The sequence below is a fragment of the Heliangelus exortis genome, chromosome 5 (assembly GCF_036169615.1).
Source record: "Heliangelus exortis chromosome 5, bHelExo1.hap1, whole genome shotgun sequence".
Lineage (NCBI taxonomy): Eukaryota > Metazoa > Chordata > Aves > Apodiformes > Trochilidae > Heliangelus > Heliangelus exortis.
The window spans coordinates 22,743,816-22,771,503 of NC_092426.1; the positions used below are offsets into that span (position 1 = coordinate 22,743,816).

The following is a 27,688-nucleotide window of genomic DNA, read 5'->3' on the forward strand; positions in this document are numbered from 1 at the left end:
AAATATCGGTGAATGTTTTCACAGTCAGTTCTATCTCCCATCTTTCTGTTTCCATAAGGGTAGGACCATGGTTGCTCCCAAGCTGATGCTCACAAGCATGAACAAATTAACACAGTTCTTTTTCAAACAGTCTTTAGACAAGTTGTCCATGCTGAAATATGTCACTCTGGGACCTTATGAAAGACATAGGGAAGGGCTGTTATCTGCCTTGCTCCTTTCTTGACTTGTCCATGACATCGGCTCTTTTGAAAGTAGGGGGATGGGAGCTTCATGCTGGTCTCATCCATCATAGATGACAGAAGACCAACCCATGGTCCAGAGTGCTGGAGAAGGGGGAAAGCAAGACTCCGTGCATTTGTGCATCAGTAACGAGCAACTGGCTAAAAGAGAAAGCTCTCCCTGTCAAAGCAGCTTTGCAGGTCCTGCTTTCACATGTTCTCTGCACAACACACCAGCCCCTTCATGAAGATCTAAGGGAAAATACTTCATACATGTTCCCCACATTTTGATTTGAGAAAAACCACAAAGATAATTGCCTAGTTCATGTCTAATTGCCTAGTTCACTAGTTGACATCATTCTTAATGCTCCCTGTGCTGTGCAGGGTATTGCTCACTGAATTCACATTAATTAGCTCCAGCTTTGGGCTTCTCCTTACCACCCTCCCAAGGATCCCATAACAGTGGGTGAATCATGTTAAAAAGAGCAGAGCTGAGAGTAACTAAGCAATCTCTGCATGGTGCTCCCCACTTCCAGAAAAGAGATGTTTCCTTAAGCAGGGGGGCTGTGCTGTGCTGGCCACTTCCACAATGAACAGGGGAGGTCTTGCAATCAAGAAGGCTGTGAGTGCACAACTTGGAAGGGACTCAGACATGGGCTAGCAGTCATGCGGGGCAGCCGGGGGTAGAGAGAGCTGCTGAGAGCAAGCATCCACAAAACAAAAGTAGTACAGGTGAGCTGCTGCAGAACTTAATTTTTTGCATGCTCTGTGGCAGCACTGAAAGCATCACTGCTTGTTTATCTCTTCTGAAAGTGAATTAAGCAAAACCACAGGATAGAATGCAGAGTTAAGTATCCCTGCAGAGAGCTTGTACAGAAGAGGCACTGCTCTTGCTCTCTCTGCCCTCAACACTCCTGTCTAATCGTGGTGGAGAGATGGCAGCAGCAAGGAGAAGAAAAAAGATTGAACCATTTGTTTTTGTGCCTGGTGGTGAATGGAAGCCCGCTGTGAGGATGGGAAGAGGGAGGATTAATTCCTCTCCTTTACAAATTTGGAAAGGACTTGTGAACAATTTCCTTTCCTGTGCTCTGCCGTTAACAGTTCTGCAGGGTGATATCATCGGGGCCTTTTCCAAACTCAGACCGTCTCAGACATTACAACACCAGGTTTTGGCTGCCTATACATATCACCAGCTACACCCACTCCAGCCCCCTCCCTGCAACACCCTCAGAGGGATCAGTGAACCTTCCACTGTCAGACTCACCAGAGCTCTGCTCAGCATTTCAGCAGTCCCAAGCCCCCAAGAACTCATCCCCAGATGCTGTACCTGGACCTACTCAACTGCTCTTGAAAGCAGCTCAGCTAAAAATAGACCCTAATTGCTCCAAACACTCCAACACTCTCAGCCCCAGTGTCAAGAGAGCAAGCAGCTCCTGATACCAGACAACAAAATGCTGATGGGTGGATTTTCAAGTGGAGAGAAAAAGAAAAGTGGGTGCCTCTGAAGAACATCTCCGGACAGGCCATGGTGAATACAAAGGTCTGTTTCCCTTGTATGAGAGATGTAGAGAATGTAGAGAGAATGTAGTACATTCTCTCCCTTGTAGAGAATGTACTGGGGAAATCAACAGTCCCCAGTCAAAAACCTGCTCCTGGCAAAGTCGCTTCCAAGCTGAAGGAAGGACAGCTGCTCTCCCTAGTCCCCAGCAGTTTATGCCCTCACATTCTGCATTCCAGCAAGTCCACCTCTGTTGCACTGGTCTAGCTGCAGTTCTCCCATATGCATGGAGGGGGCTTACAGCCAAACTAGCTCTGCACCAGTGTAAAGAGAAAGTGTCACCACTGACACTAATGGAATTACTTCAGAATGTTGACTTATGCCAAGTGAGAGCAGAATCAGGGTACGTTGATAGATATGTTGATTTGCGACCACAAAGCATCCTACTAGCACAACAAAGACAGTGTGTCAGGGAAGAGGTTTTAGTTTCATGTTGTCCAAGAATCACACACAAGAAAAGCAGTTATTTAAAAAATGCCTGAGCTGGGTTCCTCAAAATAGTGGGAGTTTCATTTAGTGCTTACCCTGAGTGCTGTGTTAGCAACGCACTCAAGCCTTCTTCTGTAAAGAGCACAGGCACCAAAAGCAGAAGAAAAATAAACAAAACAAATGCCTGGCCTGTTCCACTGGCCAACCCAGATGTCAGATTTGCTGTTCAAAATGCTGATGATTTCACCTGCTTCCCCGCCTGCAGTCATGTCCAGGAAGGTGTGAGGAGCCCCTGGAGACGCAGAAAGCATGTGCTCAAAGTGTGAGATGGTCCCCCAGTGGGTTTGCATGACAGTCTGGCAGGTCTCCTCTACAGATGTGCTCTATCAGTATAAAACCTCTCAGGGCTGTCATCGTGCTCCCAGCAGCCTCATCCAACTCCCTCTTATGCTTAAGGATCACAGAACTGCACGGCTTTCTTCTGCTTACTGTAAGGAGATGTTGCCTGGATCTTTTTTGGATGGAAACTCTCTGCTACTTTGCTCTCTAGCAACCTTGGTCAAGGTTCCCCAGAGGTTTTCCAGCCCACTGGACAGTTTAGTTACTCCAAAACAGGACTGGTTTGGTTCAAACTCAGTATTTGATCCAATGGCTCAGCTACATTCCTGCTAGAATACTGCCCTCAGTATCACCACTTGTCCTGTTTAGCAAACAGCAAATATCATTTAGCAAGCCTAATGATGAGAAAGACAAGTACATGCCAGCAGTTACTGGGTTCACCAAAGCAAACTAATCACAAAGGTCCAGAGCTGGTAGCGTTTAGTTAGGAAGAGATCTGCTCCTAAGGCTCTGCTCTGCCATCACTCTGGCAGCTTTCTGCTGCTATTGTTTCTCCTCTCTCTCTTCAGAGATCTATTTTGGTACTGATGGGGACACTACAAGGACCTTTCCCTTCTAACGCACTTTATCTTCTCTCTCTACCACTCTGTGTAGAAGAGAGAGAGCTCATTTCCCTGAAGCAATTAATTATTTTTATTCCTTTAAAGAACTTAAAACTCAGAAAAGATTTTCTGTTACTGCTGATTTTGTCCCTCTCTGATTCAACGCACACCTTGCACCATTTAAAGTGGTTCTAAGCACACCCCCCTAGGAACATGGGTTAAAATCCAGCCTGAGTCCTTAGAGCAGACACTCAGGGAAGGACATGGTGAGTAAGGGTAAAGGAAGGTACCTGACACCAGTCTACAAGCACTGGCGAAAGCATGACTTCCCAGTTTTAAAAGAGATGTTGACCATGGGGAGCTGGAGGGGGGAGAAAGGCTCCAATGGCTGAGAGCTGCACTAGTTGCCCCACAGTACACTCAGTCTATTTAGCCTCTCAAACAGAAGAGAGTGCCTTTATTCCACTATAATCCCGGGGAGTAAATATGGAGCACTCAAGAAGTCTTTAATCTCCTCAAGTAAGGAAGAATGGGAACCACATCCGGATGCCATAACCAGGCAATTTCTGATCAGAAATAAAACACTGTTTTGTAGAGTGTGGCTGATCAACCATTGGACGTGGTACATTCCCTGCCTCCATTCAAGTCTGCATTGAAGCTGGTTAACTTCCCAAAAGCACTGCTGGCAAGAACATATTATTGGGTGTGGGACAGGGGTAGCTACATGAAATGAAGGGGCTAGTCTTATACAAGAGGTGAGGCTGGATGATTGCCTGTCAAACCTGGGGAGCCTGTGAATTACCAGAGCTCTCGTTTTGCCTGTGGCATTGCTGTAAAGCTGCCACTGGTGCTGGCTTAGTGCTGGCATGTGTCCTGAAAGCACACCTTCTCCAAGCTGTTCGTTGTTCCAGACCTGCTGGAGATTGAATTTGCTTCCCCACCACTGGCAAGAAAGTTTCAGCTTTCCTTGTATAACCTTAAAGAAGCAGAAGGAATGGTGACCAGAGGGGGCTGGCTGTACCCTTGAGCCACAGACAAGAGGCCGCAAGCTCCTGATTCAAAGGGAGAGGAGGATGGCTGGTCAAGGTGACCCCAGAGCACAGAGACAACCTGGCAAATCATTCCAGATGAGAATCACTGCAGTGTGGCACAGATAAATGAGGAACCCCCAGGGTGAGCAGCTAATCATGTGGATCCACTGGCATCAGCTGTAGAGCAGGAGATCACCTTGGAAAACAGAGCTACACCCCTTCCAGAGTGGTAAGACATTCCAAAAAGCAAAACTATGGTTTCTGCTTGGATATGAGGTTGTTTGTGGAAAACAAACAAACAAAGAAACAAATGGGAAAAAAAAAAACAAAAACAAGCAAACCCAGAAGGCTGTGAGCCCGTGAACTTTCTCCATAGCCAGTACCCAAGGCAAACTTGTAGCACCACCCTAGTCTTTGTTGCCCCATACACCTGAGGCAAGGGGACAACAGAGACAGACCAGGCAGAGAGGAATTCCCAAGAATAGAAGCCATACCACCTTGGTAGCTTGCCAAAAGCTGGTGGGCTGCACCTAAATTCCCTTGAAGGGAATGGAGGCACCATTTTCAAGATTTACCTCACTGAAGAGGAGATTAAGATGCAGACAACCAAGAGTGTCTCACACATGGTGCATGCAGATACACAGGTATATGTCTGAATCTCACTCATGAGCACAGACTGTGTAGATTTCTTCCCAGAATTAAGAGGCACAGGTCAGTCTGGCTAAGGATCTTGCAATGAAAGAAAACAGCTGGTAAGACACTTTCCACTTAAGTGTCCTTTGCCTTCATATGCCTTTCCTGCACTGCACTAATTCTGTCTTCCCCTTCATACCTGTTCCCATCCACTCTCTAGCTAGTCCTGATGTATGCGTGTACTGGCTGTCACGCAAATCTGCACCCTTTGCATGTATGAGTCACAGGTTCTCCTGCCCACCTTTGGAGTGTCATAAAACCTGTAGAAACATAACAATATTGGAAATTTCTACTTTTCTTTCAAATTTGTTTGAAACTGTGCAGCGTGGTGAAAAACTGCCACAAGGGCCCCATGGTAAACAGCATGATTACACAGGCTTTGTCACCTTAGGAAACCAGCCAGAAACAGCTGAGAGGCCCATATCCTACATCCACAGCCCTACAGGTATCTTGCTGCAACAGGACATGGTGGGGAGACACCTTGTGTGCATAGAGCATAGACAGCTGTGAGCCAGCAGTGCTTTGCTGCCATTCTAGCTTGCCTGCACATGGAAGCTTTGATGACAAATAAACTGCCCCAGTTTTGTCCGGTTTTGTCGATGGTGGCTGTTGATTCTCACTGAGAGGATTCATGACTTGACACTATTTTCTGTGCTTCCCTTTTGTCTCCAGCCAGAGTGCCTGATACCCTTGGCTCCCAGCCACAGTGCAGGGTGTCTCAAACTTGTTTACAGAGGGGTTGGGGGGTGTTTAAACCAGGGTGGTGATGGGAATCTGAGGAATTTCACAGCAGACATAATTGCAGCTACAATCCTCTCTGCAGCCAACAAACTCCACCCAGGGAAGAATATAGAAAATCCTTAATCCAAAACCAAATCCACTGACCAGTTACTTCTGCAAATTAAGGCACTCTCAGGGATTATACTAGTTGAAAAGCAAATTGTAAAACCATAAGCATTCACAGCTTGATCTGTAAAAGGCAGGAATCCAAAGCAAAAGAAAAACTGTGCATGCAGCTGCATGCCTAGTTGACACATGCAGCTACCATGATTGCCTGCACAAAGAAACACTTTGATAGGAGAGAGAGGAAGAGTCTGGCCTGGCCTCTATGGCAAAAACCCTTTGAAAAAGCAGATCCAAGCTGTAGCATGCAGACTTGGCGGTGATGGTGTCAGAACACAACTCCAGCTTGAAAATAATAATAAAATAAACCTAGTAATTAATTTAGAAGGAAAGCACTATGGATCATAGCAAAGCTGAAAAAGTTTGTTTAGATCCATGCTGTGTTTCATAGTAAATGTTTATTTTCTTTCAGCACTTCATTCAGCTTGGACGATGACACTAAGCTAATTAATTTCACATCTGTCCATACTTTTAAGCCCTTCTCCTTTGCAGGATTTAATGGCTGCAGTACCAAGCTTATAAGCATGATGAGCAATGCCACATTTTTTTTTTTTAAAAAGTCCTCACTTGATCTTTATTTTTTATCAACTTGTTAAATTAAATTTAGTACTAGCTAAAGCCTACACTGGAGGGCCAAAACTGATCTGATCATGTTTCCTTAAAAAAAACCAAAAAACAAAAAAAACCAACAACAACAAAAAACAAAAACAAAAACCCCAATACACTAGAGTTAAGAGTGCTCGGAAGTTCCTTTTTTTTTTTTTTCAGTTCTGCCTGAAAGTGCAGCTAAGCACTAGTTTCAGACATAGATTAACTGCTTGTTTTCTGGGGATGCAGAACCACGCACCAGAGGTCCCAATCCATCAATGGCCACCATGGGCTCACACCGTACCGCTTCAGAAAAGGCAGAATCTAAAAGGCAGAAGGAGCTGGGCAGCTGCCTTTTTCCAGCCCCAGCATCACCACCAGCACTGACAGGAATGGTGATGCAGCAGCCTGGGCGCTGAGCCCTGGGTCATTTTCCAGGGTTATGGGTACACCTTGCAAGGGAGCTACCATTGCTGGGGAACCCCTAAAGCAGAGCTGGGCTTCAGCTACCACACAGCACCCTCAAAGATCCAAACTGGATCAGACTTAACCCATGTAAATTCACAGGACAATAATGTTCTAGGCTACCTGCTCTTCCCTGAACTCAGAACAAGGGGGTATACTACCCATAAAAGCAAAAGTTGCCTCTCTCTTGACCTCCTGCAGTTACCCTGTATGAATTTCATTTTTCCATCTCTTTGCTTCCTTCCTACATCCTGCTCCAGCTTCCATGTCATGTCTTCAGATGGACAGTCCTGTTATGCATCAATGCCAACCTTTTGAAGAATAAAAGCCAAGGTTCCAGCACTTGCTGCTCTCATTGCAGACATCAGAAAAGCCAACCCATGCACTAGGAAGAGCCACCTGCATCAGCATACTGGGGGCTACCACTGCTAATGCTTCAACGCACTGGCTGGCGCCAAAGCTCTGATGAAATCACGGGACTCTACAAGTTACTCACAACAGAAAAAGGTTTGGCAACCACAGCAGGGTTGGCAGATCTTAACATGGACTGCATAGGGAGATGAGTCCAGGTAAATTTGTAACTGTTTGAACTGGGTATAAGTTGGAAACAAAGTGTAACCTGAATACCACCGTGGTGAGAATCTGTAGAAGCTCTAGGAAAAAGAGTGCTGCTGACTTGCCTGAAACCCCCTAAATCTTCCTCCTCTGCTGAAGGCTAAAATGAAAAAGAACAAGAAAATGGCTTCCCTATAGCAGCAAGCAAGAAACAAAATTCCCCCCACAAAAAGTGTAGTATTTTCCATACTGGTGGCTGTGTCATCATGGAAAGACAACTGAGACACTTCATTAGTCACTCCCTGCAATTTGCCTCCTCAAGCATGTCCCCAAAGCAGTAGAGACCTGAGAAAAGAGGAATCTCTGTATCTCCTAACAATTGTGGAAATAACTGGAGTGATAGTTTAGATGACAAGCAATTTTTGTGTGTATTTTACAGGCCAAAATCTGCCCTCTTCTCCAGTGCTGTTTTAATCTGCAAATAACGCCTCCAAAAAAGAAGTCAGGTCCAACTGAACTACTGAAAAAGTCCAGAAGTAATCTTTTCAAACAGGTATCTTTAGTGCTAAGTCCAAATGCTGCAAATAACCTGAGGCTGCCAGTGGATGTGAATATTTAATATTAATATGTGAATAAATTAATATGCTGGATGTGAATACTTAAAGCCCTGCCAAGTGTCCCCACTAAGGGGGCTGCAAGCCCTCACTGGAACGGGTTAACAGAGACCACTAGGAAGAGCCAGAAGACTGGAGAAAACAGAAGGGATAGAAGAAGATACTGTATCACTAAATGGTTTCTTTGCAACTCTGACTTGTATTTTATTAAAATGTTAAGAACCAGTGAGGTACAGGACTGCCATCCCACTTTTAAATCTGTCCTAGGCCCTAGTTTGCACATAGAGTATGAATCTAAACATGAGATAAACATCAAGCAAAGCATGAATAAACTCAGTATTTTTTTTAACTCCAAGAAAGGGCAAAATCACAGTGCCAGAAGTTCCCTGGCATTCTGTGGTTCTTAACTGTCCTGCAATGCATCACTTCAAAATCAAACAATAAAACTGGACTTGTCCTTCCAGCTCTGGCAAAGACTGTTGTGAGAGTGCTGCCCTGGGAAGGGTCTCGAGAGCCAGCCAGGCCTATTGGAGCAGCCAGATGACTTGGCCAGGGAGAAGCAAGACCATGGTCTGTGCCGCAGGTTAATTCACCGATCCTGGCACTCAATCCTCATTCAGCTCTTGCTTGGACATCCCTCCCTGGGGCTGATATAAGGAGAATTCCTGTAGAGCCAGCCCAGGCTGCCGAGCCCACCGACAGCCGACCCCGCTGTGCTTCTGCAGGTGAGGAGAGTGCAGTGCAGGTGGTGGGCGGCCTCTGCCCTAGCGCCGCACAGGAGCTACAGGAGCGCTCACACAAGCCCTGGCCACGTCGCGTCCCGGGTCTCACCGAGATGTTCTCCAGGGCCGGGTTAGCCCACAACTGCACCCGAAGCAAGATGCGGTGGGGATCGCGGCGCGACCTGGCCGGCAGCCGGCCCACCGCCCTCACCGCCGCTGGGAGCTGGCGCGGCCGCCCGCCCTCACCGGGGGCCCCACGGCAGGGAGCAGGCGCGGGCGGCTGCACCCCCTGCCGGCAGCTGCCCCCCCTGCACCGCCACGCGCGGAACCCCGCCACGGCGCTGCTGCCACTGCGGATGCCTGAAACAGGGAGAGGGGCGGCTCATTCCTGACACCCCGCCAGTGTAAGCGCGTCCTGCGCACGGCACACGAGAGGGCTGGTAACACCAACACCCCCAGTCCATCCCCTCCTCCTTATCCCGCTTCCCGCCTCCGCCACGTGTGATCCTGTGGGCAGGAGATTTGCCTTCTGGTTGGTTTCCCCTTCAAGAAGAGCGTTTCCCCCGCAGCCCCAGCCCTATCAGACCAAAGGCGTCGCTTTTGTTCCCATGACTGCTGCAAGCTTTTGGCTTTTGTCACCAAATCTTCACAGCAAGGTCCACATCACGCACAAAACCACTGTTAAACCTGCTGAACCACGAGTTCTGAAGCTCACTTAAAAAGCAAACATCCTGTGGTCGGACCAAGCATGCTTATTTTGCTACAACAGCCTTCACCCCCACAAAGACTAAAGCTCTGCCTAGGTACCTACAAAGCTCTCCATGCTCTGCAGCCTCAAAACAGGATCCAAGGAGCTTCCAGAAAGAAAAAAGGGCAATGAATTTTTCAGAGGGCATGGGAAATGTTGAATCTTTTTCCTGGTGAGCTAACACCCGCTACTTGATCAGTTCCAACTTTCTGGGGTGGTGGGGCTCCATACAGGTGCACAGCACTTCCCACAGCCGGCAAGCTGCGGTCGCTGCAGGATACCATGCTGTGATACACACATTAGCAGCCTCAATACAAAAAGATTTGCCTTTTTCCTCACCCCCCTTGTCCCACAGGGCAGCTTGTAACTGTAACTGTCCCAGATGCAGCAGAGAGTCAGTTATCTGGAAATGAGTGGTTGAGGTTTCAGGCTATGATAGATGGCTTTCACTAGTAATCCTTCCCTCCCTCTCTCCATTAATACTCCTCCTCCCTCCACTTGCCAGAAAATATAGCAATACTCCCTTCTGCCTGTCTCTCTCTCCTCCCTCTAGGATACTCCTTTGGAGAATTGGCTCCACAGCTGGATTGTAAAATAATCCAGCTGTTCCTATGACAACGTGCTGGCAGTGGGCAGAGATGACGCCAGCACTCAGTGTTGGCCCATTCACTACCAACACCCAACTCTGTTTGTTTTGGTTTGGGATGCATTTGTTTTTCTATGTGGGCAGCTCTGCCAAGTACATTTCTGAAGGCCGGAGGGGCAGGAGGAGCCACAATCCCAGAGACGCCAAGAAACTTGCTGGCTCTGTGATTTACCCCCCCCCTTTTTTTTTTCCCTGGCTCCATCTGATGTGAGGATAAAACCCCCTCCAGCGGTCTTGCAGCTGCACCCGATCTTCGCAAGCCTTGATCCAGAGCAAGGCTTTGCGTGTAAGGCTGCCATAATAAAAAAAAAGCCTTGGTTAGAATCAATAGGGGCCACACAGCCTTTCTTTTCACATCTTGCCTCTCAGCAGAATGATTGCAGTGTAGAGGAAAGCAAAGGAAAAACTTCCTCCTTGTGAAACATTAGCTAAACACCTGGCTGGACTCATCCAGCCTATCCAGCTTTGATAGGACCTAGCTTATCTACCGAGGGATTCAGGCAGAGGCCATTAGCAGGAGCAGAAGGGATCCTACTGTCAAGATCAGCAAAAGTAGGAGGCTCCTCAGATACTGCAGCTATTAGACCTCAGCAAAGCCCACTCCTTCCGAAACTTTGAAATCATTCTGCAGACAGTTCTGCAACACCGATGAGACAGCTCCCAAAGGGAAGGGCAGAAATGCGGTTGATGGCCCTCAGTAGAGGAAGACAATTTCTCTGGGACTAAAACTCTTCACTTAACAGGAAACTCGGCACAACAAAATGGCCCTGCTCCCAGCATCAACAAAATAAGAGGCTGTGTATGTTGCTGCCTGCACATTTCACTGTCTCTTTTTTTTACCTGAAGGCCTTGAGAACAGAGCAGGTCTTGTAAGATGGGCAGGACTCTAGCTGCAAAACTGCTAACAAACTGCTTTCTTTCAAACACAGGAAATTAACCATCATCACAAGCACAGCAGTGGCCATTGCTGTTGCACTGATAACTGCAGTGACCAGGTCTCTCACTTCTCTGCTTTCAACATGCTGGATGTCAACAGAGAGGGGTGCAGAAAGATGGTGCTCAGCAAGGAAAGAAAATCATGAAATTAGTTATGTTGATTTTGAAGAGACACTTCCACAGGCCTCTCTGGAGACCCAACACGAATGGACAGTTAACCCAAGCAAGTGCAACAAAGGCAATGTATCTCAGACTACACAGGGTTGGTTCTCTGATCTGTCATGGTGAGCAGCATCATATACAAGGAAAATCAAGAGATCAGGTCATCTTAAGCCCACAAATCCTTCCACCACACAGGGATTTCTATACTGGATTCAAAAGATCAGGAATAAATGTCACAAGCCATGCACGAACAGGGGTTTTTTTTCTAGCAGTCCATTTTGTAAGGCCATAAGTAATATAATAAGAGTACAGAAAGTTTTGAGGTACCTTCCACCAAGGCTGTATTTTCCTGCCATTTTACTTACTTTAGAATCATCCCCAATTTACACTAACAGCATAATGTTTGAATTCAACAAGCTCTACAACTTCCTCTACATCCAAAGAGCCTGTCAACCTCAGAGCCACCTGAACATCCTCTGTCAGCACAGCAATTACAGAAAGACATTCTTCCAAGAATCTGGCCTCTTGACTCTCTCACTGGCCCAAGACAGGCTTAGCCCAAGACTTCCTTAAGTCCTTTCTACAGAACACAATTCAAAGAATCAAAAAACAGACTTCACAAAATAAACAAAAGCAAAGCTCTTCTCTGACTAGCACAGCCTGTGGGAGTCCAAGCTGTGCTTCGATCTTCAGTGCTTTTTGCAAGTGCCAGGTTCCAGCCCCACAGTCATTGCCAGATCCCAACCCCACAATATCTCCCAGGCTTTCTACTATTCCCTAGGGCAAAATCTGATAAGAGGTTGCCATGCCCTTATCTGCTTGGTGTTCACAGGAACACTGTCCAAAGCTTAATTAGGAAAACTATACTTAATATCAGTACATGTACATATTTGAGAGGATTAAGAAAAAGATTTCATCAAAAGGTATTTCAGTTATCAGACTGCACAGCAGATACACAGCAAGGCAAAGAACTCTGAGAGCAAGTCTGGCCATGTATCAGCAACCTGTACATTCCAAGAAAAGTCTACCTGCCTACCTGGTCCTGCTCCAGGAAGTACCTTTGTGAGGCCTGGCAATCATTGGAAAGCAGAAAGGCAAGAGGGAGGAGGGCAGACTGAGAGAAGTGTCAAAGCAGAGGAGAGACATGGGTAGAGGTTTTGTGGAGAGGATGGAAGGGGCTGTTTGGGGCATCTGGCAAAGCAGGATGCTGCACTAGTAATGGAGCATCAGCCCATTGGTTCTGATTGAGGCAGTAATCAAGATTGACTTTAGTGAGGTTCTCCATGCCACTTCCCTTAGTATTCATACAGCCAAATTAGTGAGGTAGTCAGTAGGTACATGAATAATGAGGGTGGCTGAACACCATCTGGACCACTAAACTGAAAGGTGACCAGCAGCTACAAAGCCCAAGTGACAACAAATGAAGTTGAGCTGCACCTATCATGGGTCAATAGCAGGGCAAACACTCTGTGATGGCTTTATTAATATCCTGAATGGTGTGACAAAGCATATTCACATGTGGGCTGCTACTTAAAATAATCACAAAAGGATGGATAAATGGCTGATTGAAACCCCAAAATAAAAAAAAAAAAATAAAAAATAAAAGCAAAGTTCCCTTTCTGGGAATAACTCCATGGAATAACTCTGGAATAACTCCATGCAATGGTACGGAGTGCCGCTGGGCTGAGGAGTCATTTGCTGAAATAGTGTTTGGAATTTGTAAAAACTTTGGGAACACAGTGGGAGAACTCCTTAAAGCATGTCCCCAAGATCCTGACTGATTACTATGAGGATGGTGAAACACTGGACCAAGTTGCCCAGAAGGGCTGTGGAACCTATGTTCTCAGGGACATTCAAAACCCAACTGGATGTCACGGTGTGCAAAACATTCTTGTTCAACCTGCTTCAAACCAGGGGCTGGAGTAATGACAGAGCATTCTGATTCGATACCCCTTATTAGAAGCAGTTGCTTCTGCTTTTCTCTCCCAGTGCTCGCGTTCCTGGAGACCAGCAGGGAGCAGTGAAAGGCGAGGAATGGCAGCATTCCTGCGAGGCTGCAAAAACACGACGGGGCTGCCCAGGGCTGCACCCGGGAGCTCCCAGCGCAGGACATCGGGGCAGGAGCTGGCCAGCAGAGAGCACTGCAGGACGCTCCCATCAGGAGCTGACGGCAAGGCAGGAGGGGTCCGCGGCCACAACAGGCGCTGAGCAGCCCCCCGGGGAGTGCGGATTACAGGAAGGGACGAGCGCGGGGACCTGGCCGGGGCGCGGAGAGACTGGGGGTGTTTTCTGGAGGTACAGGGGGTGCCCAGCCGCTGCACCCAAGAGTACCACCAGGAGCCTGATACTTTGTAATTCGCGAGATCGGCTCGATATTGCTGCTGCAAGCACTGAAGGATGCTTGTTGCTTCATGTGTCTGGGGCTACAGGGTTCATATTGCTCAACTCAACTCCTTGATCCCGAGATCTAAACACATGCTTAACAAAAACCGAAATTCAAATTCTTACATTAGCACATGGCTCCAGGCACTGGGATGATGAAATCCCAAGCAGCACCAAGACTCTTCCACTGGCACAGTACCTGCATCAGGGACTGCCAAAGCCCTGGAGACATAGGGAAAGCCCCATGCCATTTTACTGGACGGCTTTGCTACAACTCAGGATAATGCTCACATCCATCATGAAACTGAACACCAAGGCCACAAACACATTTGTGTACTTGTCAGTTCCAGTAAAAAACTATAGTATATTCGTTTAAGCTACGTCAGCTTACCCACAGATGGCACATACAGAAAATCAAACATGGGGAAAGAAACCCCAGTGAATACAGGTCCTGGGACCCCAAAGACCTGGATCTAGAGGCAACTGAGCCTAATAGCATTACCTCAGGGATCTGACTCACGAATTGATGCCAATTGGCTGGGGTGGTTTCAGACATTCCCAGTCTCTGCACCCTGCTCTCCTGGCCTGGGTTAACATATCCGTTCCAGAAGAGGCAAAACGGAATGGGAACTTCAGCCTTTGTCACTGAACATTGGGGAATTCTGCAAAAGCCCCTTTCCTCACTTGCTTAGTTAACAGCACAGGGGATAGGGGAAACAGATCAGAGATTCAATGCACTGTCTAGGTTGGAAGTGGTCCCTGAAGGCCCCCTAGCCCAATCCTACTCAAACCAGACCCAATTAGAGCAAGCTGCTCAGGGCCTTGGTGAGTCAAGTTCTGATGACCCCCAAGGCTGGTGGTTACACAACATCTCTGGGCAACTATCTCCAGTGTCTGCTCACCTTCATGGTAAAAATTAGGATTTTAGCACACACACTCAGGATCCAGCTCTCCAAACTGAATTTAGGCAGATCACTTGTGCCCTCAATATGCTGTTCTGCAAGAATTTTTACAGCTCTGTCAGCTACAGGATCTGCCTCTTCCATTGCTCTGGTGTCAGCATTTGACTGATTCTGCTGTAACTTTGGTCAGGGACACAGGCCACCTGGAACTCAATCCTCCCATAAATGTTAGTTGTGCCAGTGAAACTTCCTGAACCATTTCAATGCAAGGTCAGACAAGTAACTATGTAGAAGCAAGAAAGGAAACAGAGTCACATGGATGGGAGCAGAGAAGATAGCAGGATCACACATGTAGATTGTTTTAAGTTATCCCAGCACTGTAATTTCAGTACCTTGATTTGACTGGCTATTAAGATGGGATCACACTCTTCACCTGCTTCATATGGTTCTCGGGGACAGCTGAGTCATTAAAAAGCCAAGGCTGCCACCTTCAAGGCATTCAGTGGCCTGTCACCTGTCACCGGCACTTCAGAAAAAAAGGTCTCCTGAAACACCTAGACTGTAGGCAACAACTCTGACCTTCTGGCACAAGACGACTCCACAATAATGGAATGGTTTCCTGTGTAAAAGACTCCATTTTCCAAGGACCTGTCCATAATTGCAGAATGAGCTCACTAGGGACTGAGGACCTTTCAGACTTCAGACTATGCTGCTTTCGCCTGTAATCCAAACATACTGCAACACAGAGTCTGCTGGGGAGAGGGGAACAAACCACACATTTGCCTATTAGTCACATTTGAGGTTAATGGGAAAGTACTCAAGACACTGCTCTGAGTGGTCTCACAGTAAGCTGTAGAATAGAACAGGACACTTCCATCACTAGTGATGGAATCAACTTCAGTCACTAGTGATGGAGCTCCGAGATACTAATGTGGAAATCATTATATAATAAATACTTTGCCTTCATAAACACAGATGATTATGTCAGTGCACAATGTAACTTAAAAGGAAATACAAACCTATGGTTAAGAGTCAGAGCTGGTCTTTACCACATTCTGTACCTGATCACCTGCAGGGCACAATCTGTTATGCAATATCCAGTAATTAAGCTGTATTTACTACAATATTGGAAACTGAGGTCATTCCCTGTGCAACTGCATGTGCCTTAAATTAGCTGCGATAATCCTTCTCACATGCGTGCAACTGTTCAGGCCTTCAGCAGCAGCCAGTGTTTGAAGTTACAACAGCAAGTGACAAAGTGGCACAATGAGGAAAATAATGCAGACTGAGGTCATAGAGCCATTTGGAAAAAAGATTTTGCTGAGGTTTAACTGCATGGCATTATACTCAGTTCCATATATGCAGAAAATGGAATTGCTTGACACTTTTACCAAAAAGGTATAGATATTGCTAGCTCCAGAACTGTCTTCTTATTATCTGTTCGTTATAAGGAATCAGTAAATAAGCTGATTTTTGGCATGAAAATACTTGCATAGTAAAATGTTTTTCAATTTATAGGTTCTAAAAATTATGAAAAAATACAACATTCCAAATCTAGAGTGCTAAGGCCCTCCTGGCAAATATGACCTAAGTTTACACTATATGACAGGTTTATCAAGAAGCCACGTTAATCCTGCTCTGGCTTAATGAGTGAAGAGCCTTGCACCCCTGTAGTACCTTTCTGCAACAAGGGCCAAAGCTACAACAGAAGGAGTTTCATTAACAAGGCAATTACAAGTTCAGGTCTTGACTAAATGTGCTGGGACTAAGACCCAGAAGCCATATCCAGTGAAGTATTTGCCCTCAGTAGGGTCCTTAAGAACACAGAGGCATGCAGATTAGACATTTCTCAAAAAAAGGTTCCTAACTGGAAGCATCCGTTCTGTGGGAATTAGCTGAGATGAGGAGCATTCTGTCTTTCTGTGGGAACCATTCTATCAGTTTGCAGACTGAAACAAAGATCTGGGAGATAAACCACAGTTAAAGTAACATATTTCCTTGTGTGTCATTTCCCTGTATTTGTCTCCAAATACAGCTACGTATCTCCTTTTCAGTGAAAAACATTAGCACATGTCCCTTAAATTCCACCCAACATTTAGGAAGACTTGGAGACAATTCACCAAACATTGCAATCCTGAGGATTCCTTCTGGAGCACTGAACACCTTACACAACCCTTATAGTGAGGAATAAATCCTCCTCTAATATGCCAGAACTCGTTATAAAGCACCATAAAGTCAAGGGCACCGTATACAATAACAAATGAAGCAGGGCCAGGAACTGTTCTGTGGTGGAAGAACGCGGCTGTACACTCACCACATCCATACTAGACAGCACTTGGCCTGTGGTCACCTCCAAACTACATGTTGTGTCCCTGTAGCCCTAAGGCATAAGTAGTATTTGAGGGGTATTATTTCAAACACACAGAATTGAAGAAAGGAGATCTGTGCTGTGGTCCCATAATGTGATTTACAGCATGCAGCTTAAGGAGTTGTAATATGTCAAAGCAAACAGTTGTGTTTGACAGGATGAAACCTGGTAGCACATTGCTGGATGACCCTGTACAGTGAAGGGTGCCCGGGTTCACATAGTCTTGCCCACTGCTCATGGGACATGTTACCCTCTGAACCATGCTCAAGTACCACCTTGGAGATCGCTAGTTGACACAGGCCAAGACTGTTTCAGGGACCAGGTTACCACTGTGTAGTAGAGAAGGTTGGAAAAGCAGTCGTCAGATGCTCAAGCCTGCTACGTAACCCCTTTGATTCAGCAGCACAGGCATAGCCAAGATTGTGGCACCTACAACTTGCTGACAAACAGCAGGGGGGGAAAAGAAAGGGGGAAGGACGGGAGGATCTGAGACTCCCATGAACGGTTGAGGCTATAGAGTGCTGAATTCTTTGAAAGTCTCAGAGTGAAATCCTTATCTCTACCAAAACTCCATTCTTGGCTTTGCACTCCACTCTTATGTAATGACAGCACATTACTCGGGTTTCTCTTCCTTAGTGTCCTCCAGGTTCATGACACATCATCATTAGGTTACCTTACTATTTTGATTCAGTTGCCATACCACATGCTTAAACACTGTAACAGAGCTTGTCCTTTTTGCCATGTGCTACCTGCAACTGTCATTTCTCTTACAATTAGAGTTCAATAGCTTCACAGAAGGAATTGCGTGATTCTCATACTAAAGCAGTGTCAAAATAATGTTTTACTTAAAAAAAAAAAAAAAACAGTATTTTTTTTAAATGTTTTTTTAATGTTTAATGCTTTTTTTATAACCTGAAATGCATCCTGTACATTTCAGGTTATATGCTTCACCACTGACACTGCTACTGTATTTTATGACCTTTGCAATACTGTTTACCTATTCAATAAAAATACTTAGTTTTGCAAACATAAACAGAGAGATACTGTGCTGTGAGTTGGTTTCACTTCATTTATACTCAAGCATGAGAAGATTCAAGATGGGCTATTTAGAGTTAATTCTTTACCAAATGAGAGATGCAATGCAATCATAATTAAAATTACTCCTTTAATGTTGCAGCTGCTTGTCTTTAGCCAACAGGATCAAGTTACAAAACATTTAGATAAAAACAGAGCTCAAATATAATCAGTAAAAGGAGCTGCAACTCTGCTGTTCTGCAGGCCAGAAATGCAGGGGGCTCAGGAGGGACACAACACACAACAGAACAAGAGCTCCATAATTGGAAATAAATAAGATACTTTGTCCACATGCTAGTTATGACCTTCTTTTGTTTTCCCATGATATCCTGTTGATATAACATCCAGGTCTCTTGTGGACATCCGCTGTTTCCAAAGGAGAAGAATGAGTGCTGTTAGTTTCACTTCAGCACCTCCCGGGGTCACCAGCCTACCTACTATGTCTGGAAAGCCCGTCGGAAGCAGCGTCAAAGAACCACCTTATCAGCAAAAGATCTGAACGGATGAGGAGCAGGGACATATGAGATCACATCTCATGGGTATTTAAACAAATTCTAATTACCATTACAATAAGGAAGCGCTGAATAAGAACACAAGTTCACCTAAATACTTAAAAAAACACACAGGAATACTCATAGTTGATTACATCAAGCACACCTTTTCCCACTCTCTACTATCAACCACAGGCTTCTGACACCACCAGATAGGCTTTGAAAAAGGCTGTAAGGAGAAAGTCTGCCTTCCAACAGTATTCACCAAGGCCTCAGAAATTTACAAAAAATAGGACTTCCCACGGCCAATGGGGACATTTTTTTATTTAATAGTCCTCATTAGCTTTTTCTTCCATTTGTTTTCTGACCTCTTTTTCATTAAAAAACAAAAACCAAACAAACCTCATAGTATCCACAAAATCATGCAAAAAGGTTTTCCACAAGTAACCACAATATGAAATGAGCAACCTCTTCAAGTTCGGTTTTATCCCACACTTTCATTTGATGCAAATCATTCTCATGTTGAAAGCAACCTGCCCTCACTCGTGTCTCTGTAAGGCTGAAGAGTCCTAGCTAGTTTATCTGTTTCTCACCCAGAAGCTGTTCCACTCCTCAGAACACTTATTTACTTCTCTGCACCTCACGGTGCTCTGTGTCCTTCTGAAGATAAGATCAGAACTGTACACAGCATTCAAAGCACTGGCACACCGTGGATTTACCCTGTGCCATAATGATGCTCTCCGCTTTGTTCTTTAGCTCTTCTTTCTTACCTCCTAACGTGTGATTTGCTCATTTACCAAGCCTTAAGGTGAGATTTTCATAGAATTATGCCAAGATCTTGTCCTGAGGGATAAATCAGCTTCTAACCTGTTCCTGGATATTTAAAGTTAGGGTTTTTCATCTCCCATTTGAAACACTTTACAGTTATGTACATCAAACTGCTTCACCCACTCGCTTTGTACTGAGAAGTTTTACTGAAGATATTCTCAGACTACAGGCTCCAAATTTAGATGCTTGTGGAACTTTACATGACCCCTTTCACCAAGAAACCATTTTCACTGTCTTATAACAACTTGTCTTTAAAACAGTATCATCTACCCACAAGAAAGCTTCTCCTCTTAGTCCAGTTTCTTCAGAAGCTTTTGCTGACAGATTTTTGTTGAATGCTATTTAGGAACCCAAGTAGATGGCATTAGCTCAATCTCTTCTATCCCCATGCTTTGCTGACTCATCACAAGGCCCCAAACAATATGCGAGGCCAGGACTACTCTTTAGAAAAGCTCTGCCAACTCTTCTGCTACACCATTGTCTCCCTGCACCCACTAGTTTGCCTTTTTAAACAGTTTTAATTAATTTGCCTGGTACAGATAACAGGCTTATTGCTAAGCACATCCTCAGAACTTTTCTAGCCACCTTTATTTTAATTTGCATATTAACTATCTTCCCTTTCCCTGTTATCAAAGCATTTCTAAATGAGATGTTACACCTAACCATTAGCAAGCAGCTCAGCTTATTAAATCTTGAGTTCTCTTAGAACTCTTGGATTAATATCATGCAGTCAAACTGCTCAGTGCTTTTTATTTTAGCTATTTGTTTCATAAACTTCTCTACAGACACTTCAGTTTGAGACATACCCTCTAATAAATCTTTCATGAAATCCAGAATCTTCCTACAGAATCTTCCTAAGTTCCTCAACAGCAAATACAGAACAAAATACTAGTTTTTTGGTGTTTTTTTTTTTTCTAGAACCTTATCTCCTGTGAACAATCCATTTATTTTTGACTGCCCACTGGCTCTGATGACTTTTTTGGCAGGCTTCCTGTTCTATTTTGACCAAGTAGAAGAGTCAGATTTATTGGCAAAGTAACAACAAAACAAATGACAAGAGAACCGGCAGAACAAGTGCTCAAAGATACAGGTGCCTGGTCACCAGCTACACCTAAATTAGGCTTCACAGGGCAGTTCAGACACTGCAAGTGCAGTGCAAACTTGGCAGTTATTTTCGCTCACCTAACACCATAGGGAGATAAAAAGCTAATTGCTATTAAACTTTTTTGTTTTTTTAATAAGTGAAATCATATCACCTTTGATTTTCCACTGTCACAGGTCAGTTCTTCTGGATGAGAGCTGACCATGCAGATTTGCAGGTGAAGAGGTGATGCTCAGGAAGCAACCTGTAAGGTATGAAGCTGCCTGGGATTCAGCATCCAGCACCATAAGGAGCCAGGGAAGCTGCCGTTCCTTTTCCTGACACTTCACCCTCCAAGGGGACGAGACTGCTGGAGGAGGGTACAGGAGCTCACCCACGGCCTTCACATCTCCCCCAGATGGGATCAATACACAGAGCGGCAGCCCCGGCGGTGGGGGTGCTGCCAGCAGAAACATGGCCTCCCTCCCGACCCGCGCGCCGGCCGTTGCTCCAACGGCCCGCTCCTCACGCGCCCCTCTCCCTTCTGGAACTTTCCCGCCGCAGCCCCTCACGCGCCAAACGCCACCCAGCGCCCGCCGCGGGAAGCGAGCGCGGCAGCTTTGCCTTATATGGTCAGGGCCGGAAGCACTTGCGTCATGGCGCTGGCTCGTAGCGTCTCCGCGGGGAGTGGGATGGGACGTCACGTCCCTGACGCGCCTGTCGCGCGGCGCCCTGGCAACCAAACAGTAAACACGGCGGCGGGGAGGGGCGGTGGCCGCGCAGGCGCGGCGGGAATCGGCGGGGCCTGGGGCTCGGGGTCCGGGGCGGAGAAGGCGGTAGCTGCTGAAACGCCGAGTGGGTCGGGTTTTGGTGTTTTGTTTTTGTTTTCGCGGGGGAGAGGGAGGTGGGGTCGTGGCGGGGGCGGGGGGCGGTGTGGGCTGGGCGACCCACTGGCCGCCTGAGGTGGGGGCGGCTGTACCTGTGGCGGGGCGGTTCCGGGAGCGGTCTCACGGTCCCCGGGACCGTCCCCACCGCCCCGGACAGCGCGGAGGGTCCACGGGAGGGCCTTCTTCGGAGCGCCACCCGTCGCTCACCCGTCTTCCGCTGTGACTCCAGGTACCGGCGGCGGTGCCAGCTCGGGGCCCTGCGCCCGGCCCTGCGGGGAGAGGCGAGGGGTGAGGGTGTGCACGAGGGCGGTTCGGGACTGCAGCGTCTGTCCCCATCGGAGCAGTCCTGGATCCGCAGCACCCTCCCGCATCCGGGGTTACTTTGCCGCGCAGCCCTTCTCTTTCTACTATAAACGTGTTTAAGGCTCTTCATGTTGTTCCACGACTCTGCTTTTTCTAATTCGTGATTAAAATGCCACTATTTCTTGCGTTATGTCGCAATTTAATTTCTAAGAATTAATTACAGTACTGCCCTCAATGGGATCAGGAGCACAGGAGGCATCAGAAATAATTTCAGCGTTACCTGCTTGTCTTATCTTGTTCCATTGTTTTGTTTCACAAAGCTTTGTAGAGATATCTGTGTGATGGATCAGATACACCTTATAATTGAGACGTGTGCATGTAGTCCGTTCCAAGCAGATTACTGCTTGACTGCCTCTCATAGCTCTGTCAAAGTTAGTGGCAAGATTTCTTATGATTAAAGTGAGATTTCACTACAGAGTTGTCAAAGGAGGGAAATCGTGTCCATGACACACCATAAATTTTATGTAGCACATCCTGAATTCTGGATCATCCCTGGAAGAAGGCAAAGGAATAGGGCTGGAACCTGGGGTTAAATATAATGTGTCTCATGGAGCACTACCCCGAAGTATGTCATCACTGCGTAACAAGTACAAAACCTGATACTTAGGCTTGCACTTGCTGTCACTGCTGTTGGAAAGAAAAGCCTCTGGCTGCAGGACTGCTGTCTCTCATAATTCAGCACCAGGTTTAGTTTTAACCTGTCCAGAGACCATGAGAGATGATGGGGACAAGATTGCACCACTTGCTTTGAAGAGACTGTGTGGGGATTCTCTAGACCACTGCTCTTCTTTGCCAAGCATCAGGTGATTTCAACAGCACGCATAGATTCTCTGAGACCTCTGAGTTCTCCAGCTCTGAATCTGATGGTCTTCCAGCAGAAGACAAGTTGTGATTCCAGATTTACTGACTTCACAAAGTTACTTGTCACACAAGTCTCACTGTCTCACAGGTACACCTACTTGACTGCCTCAGCGGTCAGCTCTACTGTGCATTTGCTGTGCCTGAGTGTTGCCCTTGTAAACTCAGGCAGCAATGTGAAAAAGTAGCTGCTTCCCAGTGGGTGGCATCTCAGTAGCAGCTCTGTCAGTTGTCAGTGCTGCCTCCAGCTTAAGGTTGAAAGACAGGAAGCCATGCATGTAATATTTGCTTTTGCACAGGGCAGGCCTTGTTGAGCAAGCCATGAAGCTGCAATACACACTATTGAGATGAGGTACCTCCTGTGTGCGTTCTGATTAGAGAAGGAATGAAGAAACTAGAGCCTGCTGCAGTGACCAGGAAATGCAGAATTATACAAATCCAACCCACAATACCAGAGAAACCTCCAGCCTGCAGAGATTGGCAGAGAGCACAGTGTCAAGGTGGCCTTCACCCAGACACGTGCTAGCAGAGGTGATGTCTTTGCCTCCACCTCTAGAAAGGAGTTTTCAAGAGCTGGAGGCCGTCAGGGGGGGCCTCGCTGCTCTTGTGAGGCTCTTCATGTGTGAGCAGTAGGGAAAGAGCAGTGTTCTACCAGCAGGAGCAACCTGCTCCAGCTGCCGTCCTGCCAGAAGGCCACGTTTTACTGCACAAACAATGACAGAGGGTAGCAGCCCCTCTAAACTAGCCTAGGCAGGAGAGGCAAGCACAGAGCACATGGGCTTGTTTGCCATAACTCAGTCATTCAAGGACTGCACTAAATTTCATAGAAAACAAGGGGCAAGAAAAGTGTCAAGTGTTCTGCCTTGTGCTGCTCATCCCAAAGTGAGGAGAAAGTGCAGGAGCATTTCTCCCCTCACAGCCTGAAGGCAACACTGCAGCTGCTCCTAGAGCTGCCAGACTGTGTCCAGGGGCTCTCAGACAGGTCCACTTCTCCCCAGGCAGGAGGAAGTTGGGTTGTTAGGCATATGCAAATGACAGGGTGGGCCTCAGCCTGGAGAATGCCTTCCTGATTCACAGGCATGAACTTGCCTGCCCTTTTTACCTCCTTTCCAGTGAGGCTTAAAGTAGGGGCCTCCAGAATGGCCAGAGTGGATGACACAGAGGCACAGGAGGGGACCAGATCCAGTCAGATCAGATGGGTAAGACCATAAGCAGCAACCCCACTGCCCACTGGGGAGGGTGGGAAGGGCATAGCCACAGCCAGCCCTGACTAACAGCAAGGACAGGTCTGACCTTAGTGGTATTCCTGCTCTGATGCAACCCGTTCCCCAGGCAGCTGGAACCCATCTGCAGTTTATGCAGTCCAGCCTAAATTAGAGGATAGTAACCCCTTCAGGGTCACCTAGAAGAAAAGGTAACACAAGGACAGCTCTAGCAGTCAACTTAAATGCTTTTATTGACAATGTCTCTGAACAATAATAAGCAAACAATGCTTAAGTTTCATCCAATTTCACTTTCCACATGTCAAAAAAGACCTCAAGGTAGAAAAAAATAAAATAAAAATATAAATATCTGAGAATCCATCTTAATAAATAAATTAAAAACACAATAAAAACGTTTTCATGGAAAACTTATGTCAGAACATTCAGACCACCTCAACAATGCATGATCAGTAAAGTTACAATGAACATTGATGTAGAACTACAGTACATGGATATAGCTATTTATCTACCTACTAGAAAATAAAATAGAGTCTCTTTCCCCCCACGTAAGATGGGTCATTGCTAAGTTATCAGAACACAATATTGCCAGGAACACAGTAGTTATTGTTAATCAGCTGCACTAGATACGAGTTGGAGATACCCAGCACCAGGTTAAATTCCAATCATTTAAAACCAAGAGATTAATTAATTAATGCTAGTGATACTAAGGAAGGGAGGGAGTCACCTACCCAGCCATGTGGGACATGCTACAGACTACCAGCTCTCATGGATGGGCCGTTGGGGACGAGACAAACTCCATGCGATTTGCTACATCTCTGGAAGAGGTACGAGGCCTCAGTGTGGGGTGCCCTGCCAGGCCCCAGGGCACCAGGCCAGACGGGGGGGTGGCGGTGGCAGGGCCCTCCCCAGGCCCGAGGAGCCCCATGGGGCACAGCGGCGAGTCCGTGGGGGTGCACGGGCAGGGGAGGGGGCCCGGCAGGTCAGTCAATGCTGAAGCCCCTCACAAGGCCAGGAGGGTGGGAGAGCTGAGGGAGTCGGACGAAGGCTCGTTGCTGCTGCTGCCCTTCCGGTGCGCGGCAGCACAACTGGGGAAGGCATCCGCCTCAGGGTAGGTGAAGACGAAGGTGGAGGTGTAGGTGCTGGGGCACGGGGTGCAGGTCACCACAGGGGTGCAGAGGGGCTCCAGCTCACCGCTGGTCCCGGCGCCCAGCGACTCCCAGTCCGAGGCATAGAAGGAGGAGGCTCCAGGCAGGTCCATGTCGGGCACGGAGCGGGAGGCCTCCCGTGGCCCCGTGGGGAAAAGCAGCTCGTCGAAGGGCTCAGCCTTCAGCTCCAGCCCGCCGCTGCCGGTCTCTTTGGGCGGCACGGCCGGTGCGGCTTCAGCCATCAGCGGCAGAGCGAAGGCAGCCTCCTCGGCCACGGGGGGGCTGGGGGTGCCCAGGTCCAGCGCGGTAGCAGCCGCCAGCTCCTCGGAGAAGCGCAGCTCCTCGGGCATCTTGCAGGCGGGCCGGTGGGCCGCCAGGATGAACTCCAGTTTCTCCTTCTCCTTCAGCAGGTTAGCGATCTCTGCCTGCAGCGCAGATTTCTCCTCCTCCAGCTGGTCGGTCTCCTGCAGAGAGAGCAGGGCTGTCAGCCAGGGCCGGCACAACCGGCTGGAGTATCTCCCTCCCCGCCCCCCTCTTGCCACCCTTCCTCCTCCTGTGTACCCCCCACCCCGCCTCCCGAGCAGCACTTACCGCTTGCAGCGTGTCGGTGAGCTCCCGCCGCCGGTTGCGGCACTTGGCTGCTGCCATTTTGTTCCTTTCCCGGCGGATCCTTCTCTTCTCCTCCTCCTCAGGGGACAGCTGTGGGCAGAGAGGCCGTTCAGTCCCACCGCCAGCCCGGTGCTTCCTTGCCGGGGCAGCCCGCCAGCCGCGCCCGCCCCCCGCTCCGCTCCGCTCCGCTCCCCTTCCCCCCGTTTGCTTCCACAAACACCCCAATAACTTCGGGCCCCGCTTACCTGCTCGACTTTGCCCCTGCGGCCGATGCTCTGCCCGCGGCCGCCCGGCGCCTTCAGTACTGCGGGGCGGGAGTAGGCGGCGGGGGCGGGCGCTGATACGCCGTAGGGGTGCCCGCGGCTCTGGGAGGGGGCCACCGAAGAGATGAGGGTGGGCTGCACCAGCCACTGCAGATCAGGGCTGGTGGAGATAGCCGTCACCGTGGGTACGAAGCTGGCGCTGGAGACGGCCAGGTCGGTGCAGAAGTCCTGCGGGACAGAGGAAGAGGGAAGGCTGCCGTCAGCGCGTCGTACGGACCGCTCCTTGCCACCCTCGGGGCCGCGCCGGCCGCGGCGCCGCGCTGCCAGCGCCGGCTCCACACGAGAGCGGCCTGTTATAAATATCTCTGACGTCTGCGCTGACGCAGACGCTGCTCCGGAGTCTCCTCAATGAACTCGCGTTTTTATCAATGAAGCCGCTTTACACACCCGCCGCAGAGCGCCGTCCGGGCCACGGCTCCCCCCGCCCGGCTCGCCGCGACACCGGGGCCGCTCCCCTAGCCCAGGGCTAGCCCGCCACGGCCTGCCCTCCTCCGCGGGCACCGCCGAGACCCGCGCCACCTGCTCCAGTCCCGCGATCCCGTCCCGTCCCCTGCCGGGTGTTCCCGTCTCATAGAGAGGGCGCAGCCGGAGTGTCCCCCGTCTCACCTGTGGGTTGACGGGCGAGCCCATGCTGGAGAAGGAGTCCGCCGGGGAAGGGTAATAGGTTAGGCTATCCCCGGCCGGGGAAGCGCTGCTGCAGCGAGAGGAGGGCGTCTCGTAGTCCCCGGTGAAGCCCTGGTACATCATGTCGGCTCGGTGCTCGCAAGCCGGCGGTGCGGGGCTGTGCGATGCGGTGGTAGAGAAGCGCTCTTAGGAAGGAGGCGAGGAGGGGGCCAGCTGCGTGCGTCCCTCTGTCCGGTCCGCGCCGCGCGTCTGTCCGCTCCGCCGCTGGGGCTGCCTCAGCTGCTGGAGTACCGTGAGGCGCCTCCCTTTTATACCCTCCCGCCGACGTCACTAGGGAAGCGCCACCCGCACCCGCGGGGGGGCAGCCTGCCCTGCTCCCGCCCCGCGCCGCACCCGGGTCCACCCCGCGCGCCGCCGGCCGCCCCCTCCCGAGGAAGCGATCCGGGACAAGGGGCGGGAGGGGGGAGGCTACGCGGGGGGAGCCCGGCGGGCGGTGCGAGGGGAGCTGGCGGCGGGGTTCCCCCCCCCGCGCGGAGTGGTAGGGCCGGGCTCGGGAACCCACTGACGCAGATATCCTTATATGGGATACATCCTGTGCGAGGGGGCGTGACTGACGGGAAGCGCTCCAGGCTGCAGCCAAGTGCGGCGGGATGGGACGGGCGCGACGGGATGGGGCGGCCTCGCCGCCACCGCCCCCCACGCGTGGCCAGACCCCGCCGAGGGTCGGGGCGCACCCACGGTGCCCCCGCGGGCGCCGTCCCGCCGCAGGTGCTCCCTTCCCAAGGCGGGGAAGGGGGGGCCCAGACAGCCCCTCTCTGAGAGAGGTATTCCAAGGTAGGCGGCAACGCAGGGCCAGGCCGACCGACCGGCCGGGCAGGCGGGCAGGGGTGCGCTTTGCACGGCAAGTAACACCCCATCCCCGGCGCAGAACGGGGTCTGTCCGTAGCAACGGGCACGATGGGCCCAACATGTGGACAGCTGGCCTGCCCCCTTCCCTGCAGCGAGGAGGGCGTATGTGGTACTGTTTACTTCTCTGTAATATATGCAGTAATAGTCGAGAGCGAGGGTAATGGCGCTGGGAAGCCCTGCCAGGGAAGCCTGGGGGGCCGCAGCCCCCCAGGAAGGTTGGGAGAGTTTGGAAGCCTCGCCCGGGGATGCTGGGACATCTGCCAAGGGCACGGGCAGGGGGCCACTGGGAAACCACCGGAGAGGAGTGAGGGGTGAGGCTCGTCCTTTCCTCCAGTTTGGGTTTTGTTTTGATCCCTGTTGCAGCGAAGCCCGGAGACACCCACCCACGACGGGGATGTCAGGCAGCCCTGGC

The 27,688-nt window shown here is 49.1% G+C and overlaps 2 protein-coding genes and 1 long non-coding RNA gene across 3 annotated transcripts in view; 1 reads left to right on the plus strand and 2 right to left on the minus strand.

Annotated features, from left to right (window-relative positions):
• JDP2 (Jun dimerization protein 2) overlaps positions 1 to 20,822 on the minus strand; it is a 54,617-nt gene extending 33,795 nt beyond the window's left edge. Inside the window, exon 1 of the mRNA XM_071745961.1 lies at positions 20,511 to 20,822. The gene's annotated coding sequence lies outside the window, so the exon portion shown is untranslated. The remainder of the gene's footprint in view (positions 1 to 20,510) is intronic.
• A 272-nt stretch (positions 20,823 to 21,094) lies between these two features.
• On the plus strand, positions 21,095 to 21,711 carry LOC139797109 (uncharacterized). The gene is made up of 2 exons (XR_011726298.1): positions 21,095 to 21,190; positions 21,452 to 21,711. It is a non-coding gene; the product is annotated as an uncharacterized lncRNA (long non-coding RNA).
• A 2,164-nt stretch (positions 21,712 to 23,875) lies between these two features.
• On the minus strand, positions 23,876 to 26,703 carry FOS (Fos proto-oncogene, AP-1 transcription factor subunit). Its single transcript, XM_071745960.1, has 4 exons — positions 26,350 to 26,703; positions 25,666 to 25,911; positions 25,403 to 25,510; positions 23,876 to 25,275 (listed from the first exon to the last, which is right to left on the minus strand). Exons 1-4 carry the CDS (start codon positions 26,488 to 26,490, stop codon positions 24,667 to 24,669), a joined length of 1,104 nt encoding a protein of 367 aa, XP_071602061.1. The 5' UTR covers positions 26,491 to 26,703; the 3' UTR covers positions 23,876 to 24,666.
• Positions 26,704 to 27,688: the final 985 nt, after the last annotated feature.

Coding starts and splice junctions, on each gene's coding strand:
- FOS (XM_071745960.1), bottom strand. CDS start 26,490: ATGATGTACCAGGGCTTCACCGGGGACTACGAGACGCCCTCCTCTCGC. Junction 25,912..26,349: donor GCTCGCCCGTCAACCCACAG/GTGAGACGGGGG, acceptor TCTGTCCCGCAG/GACTTCTGCACCGACCTGGC. Junction 25,511..25,665: donor GCAGGGGCAAAGTCGAGCAG/GTAAGCGGGGCC, acceptor CTCTGCCCACAG/CTGTCCCCTGAGGAGGAGGA.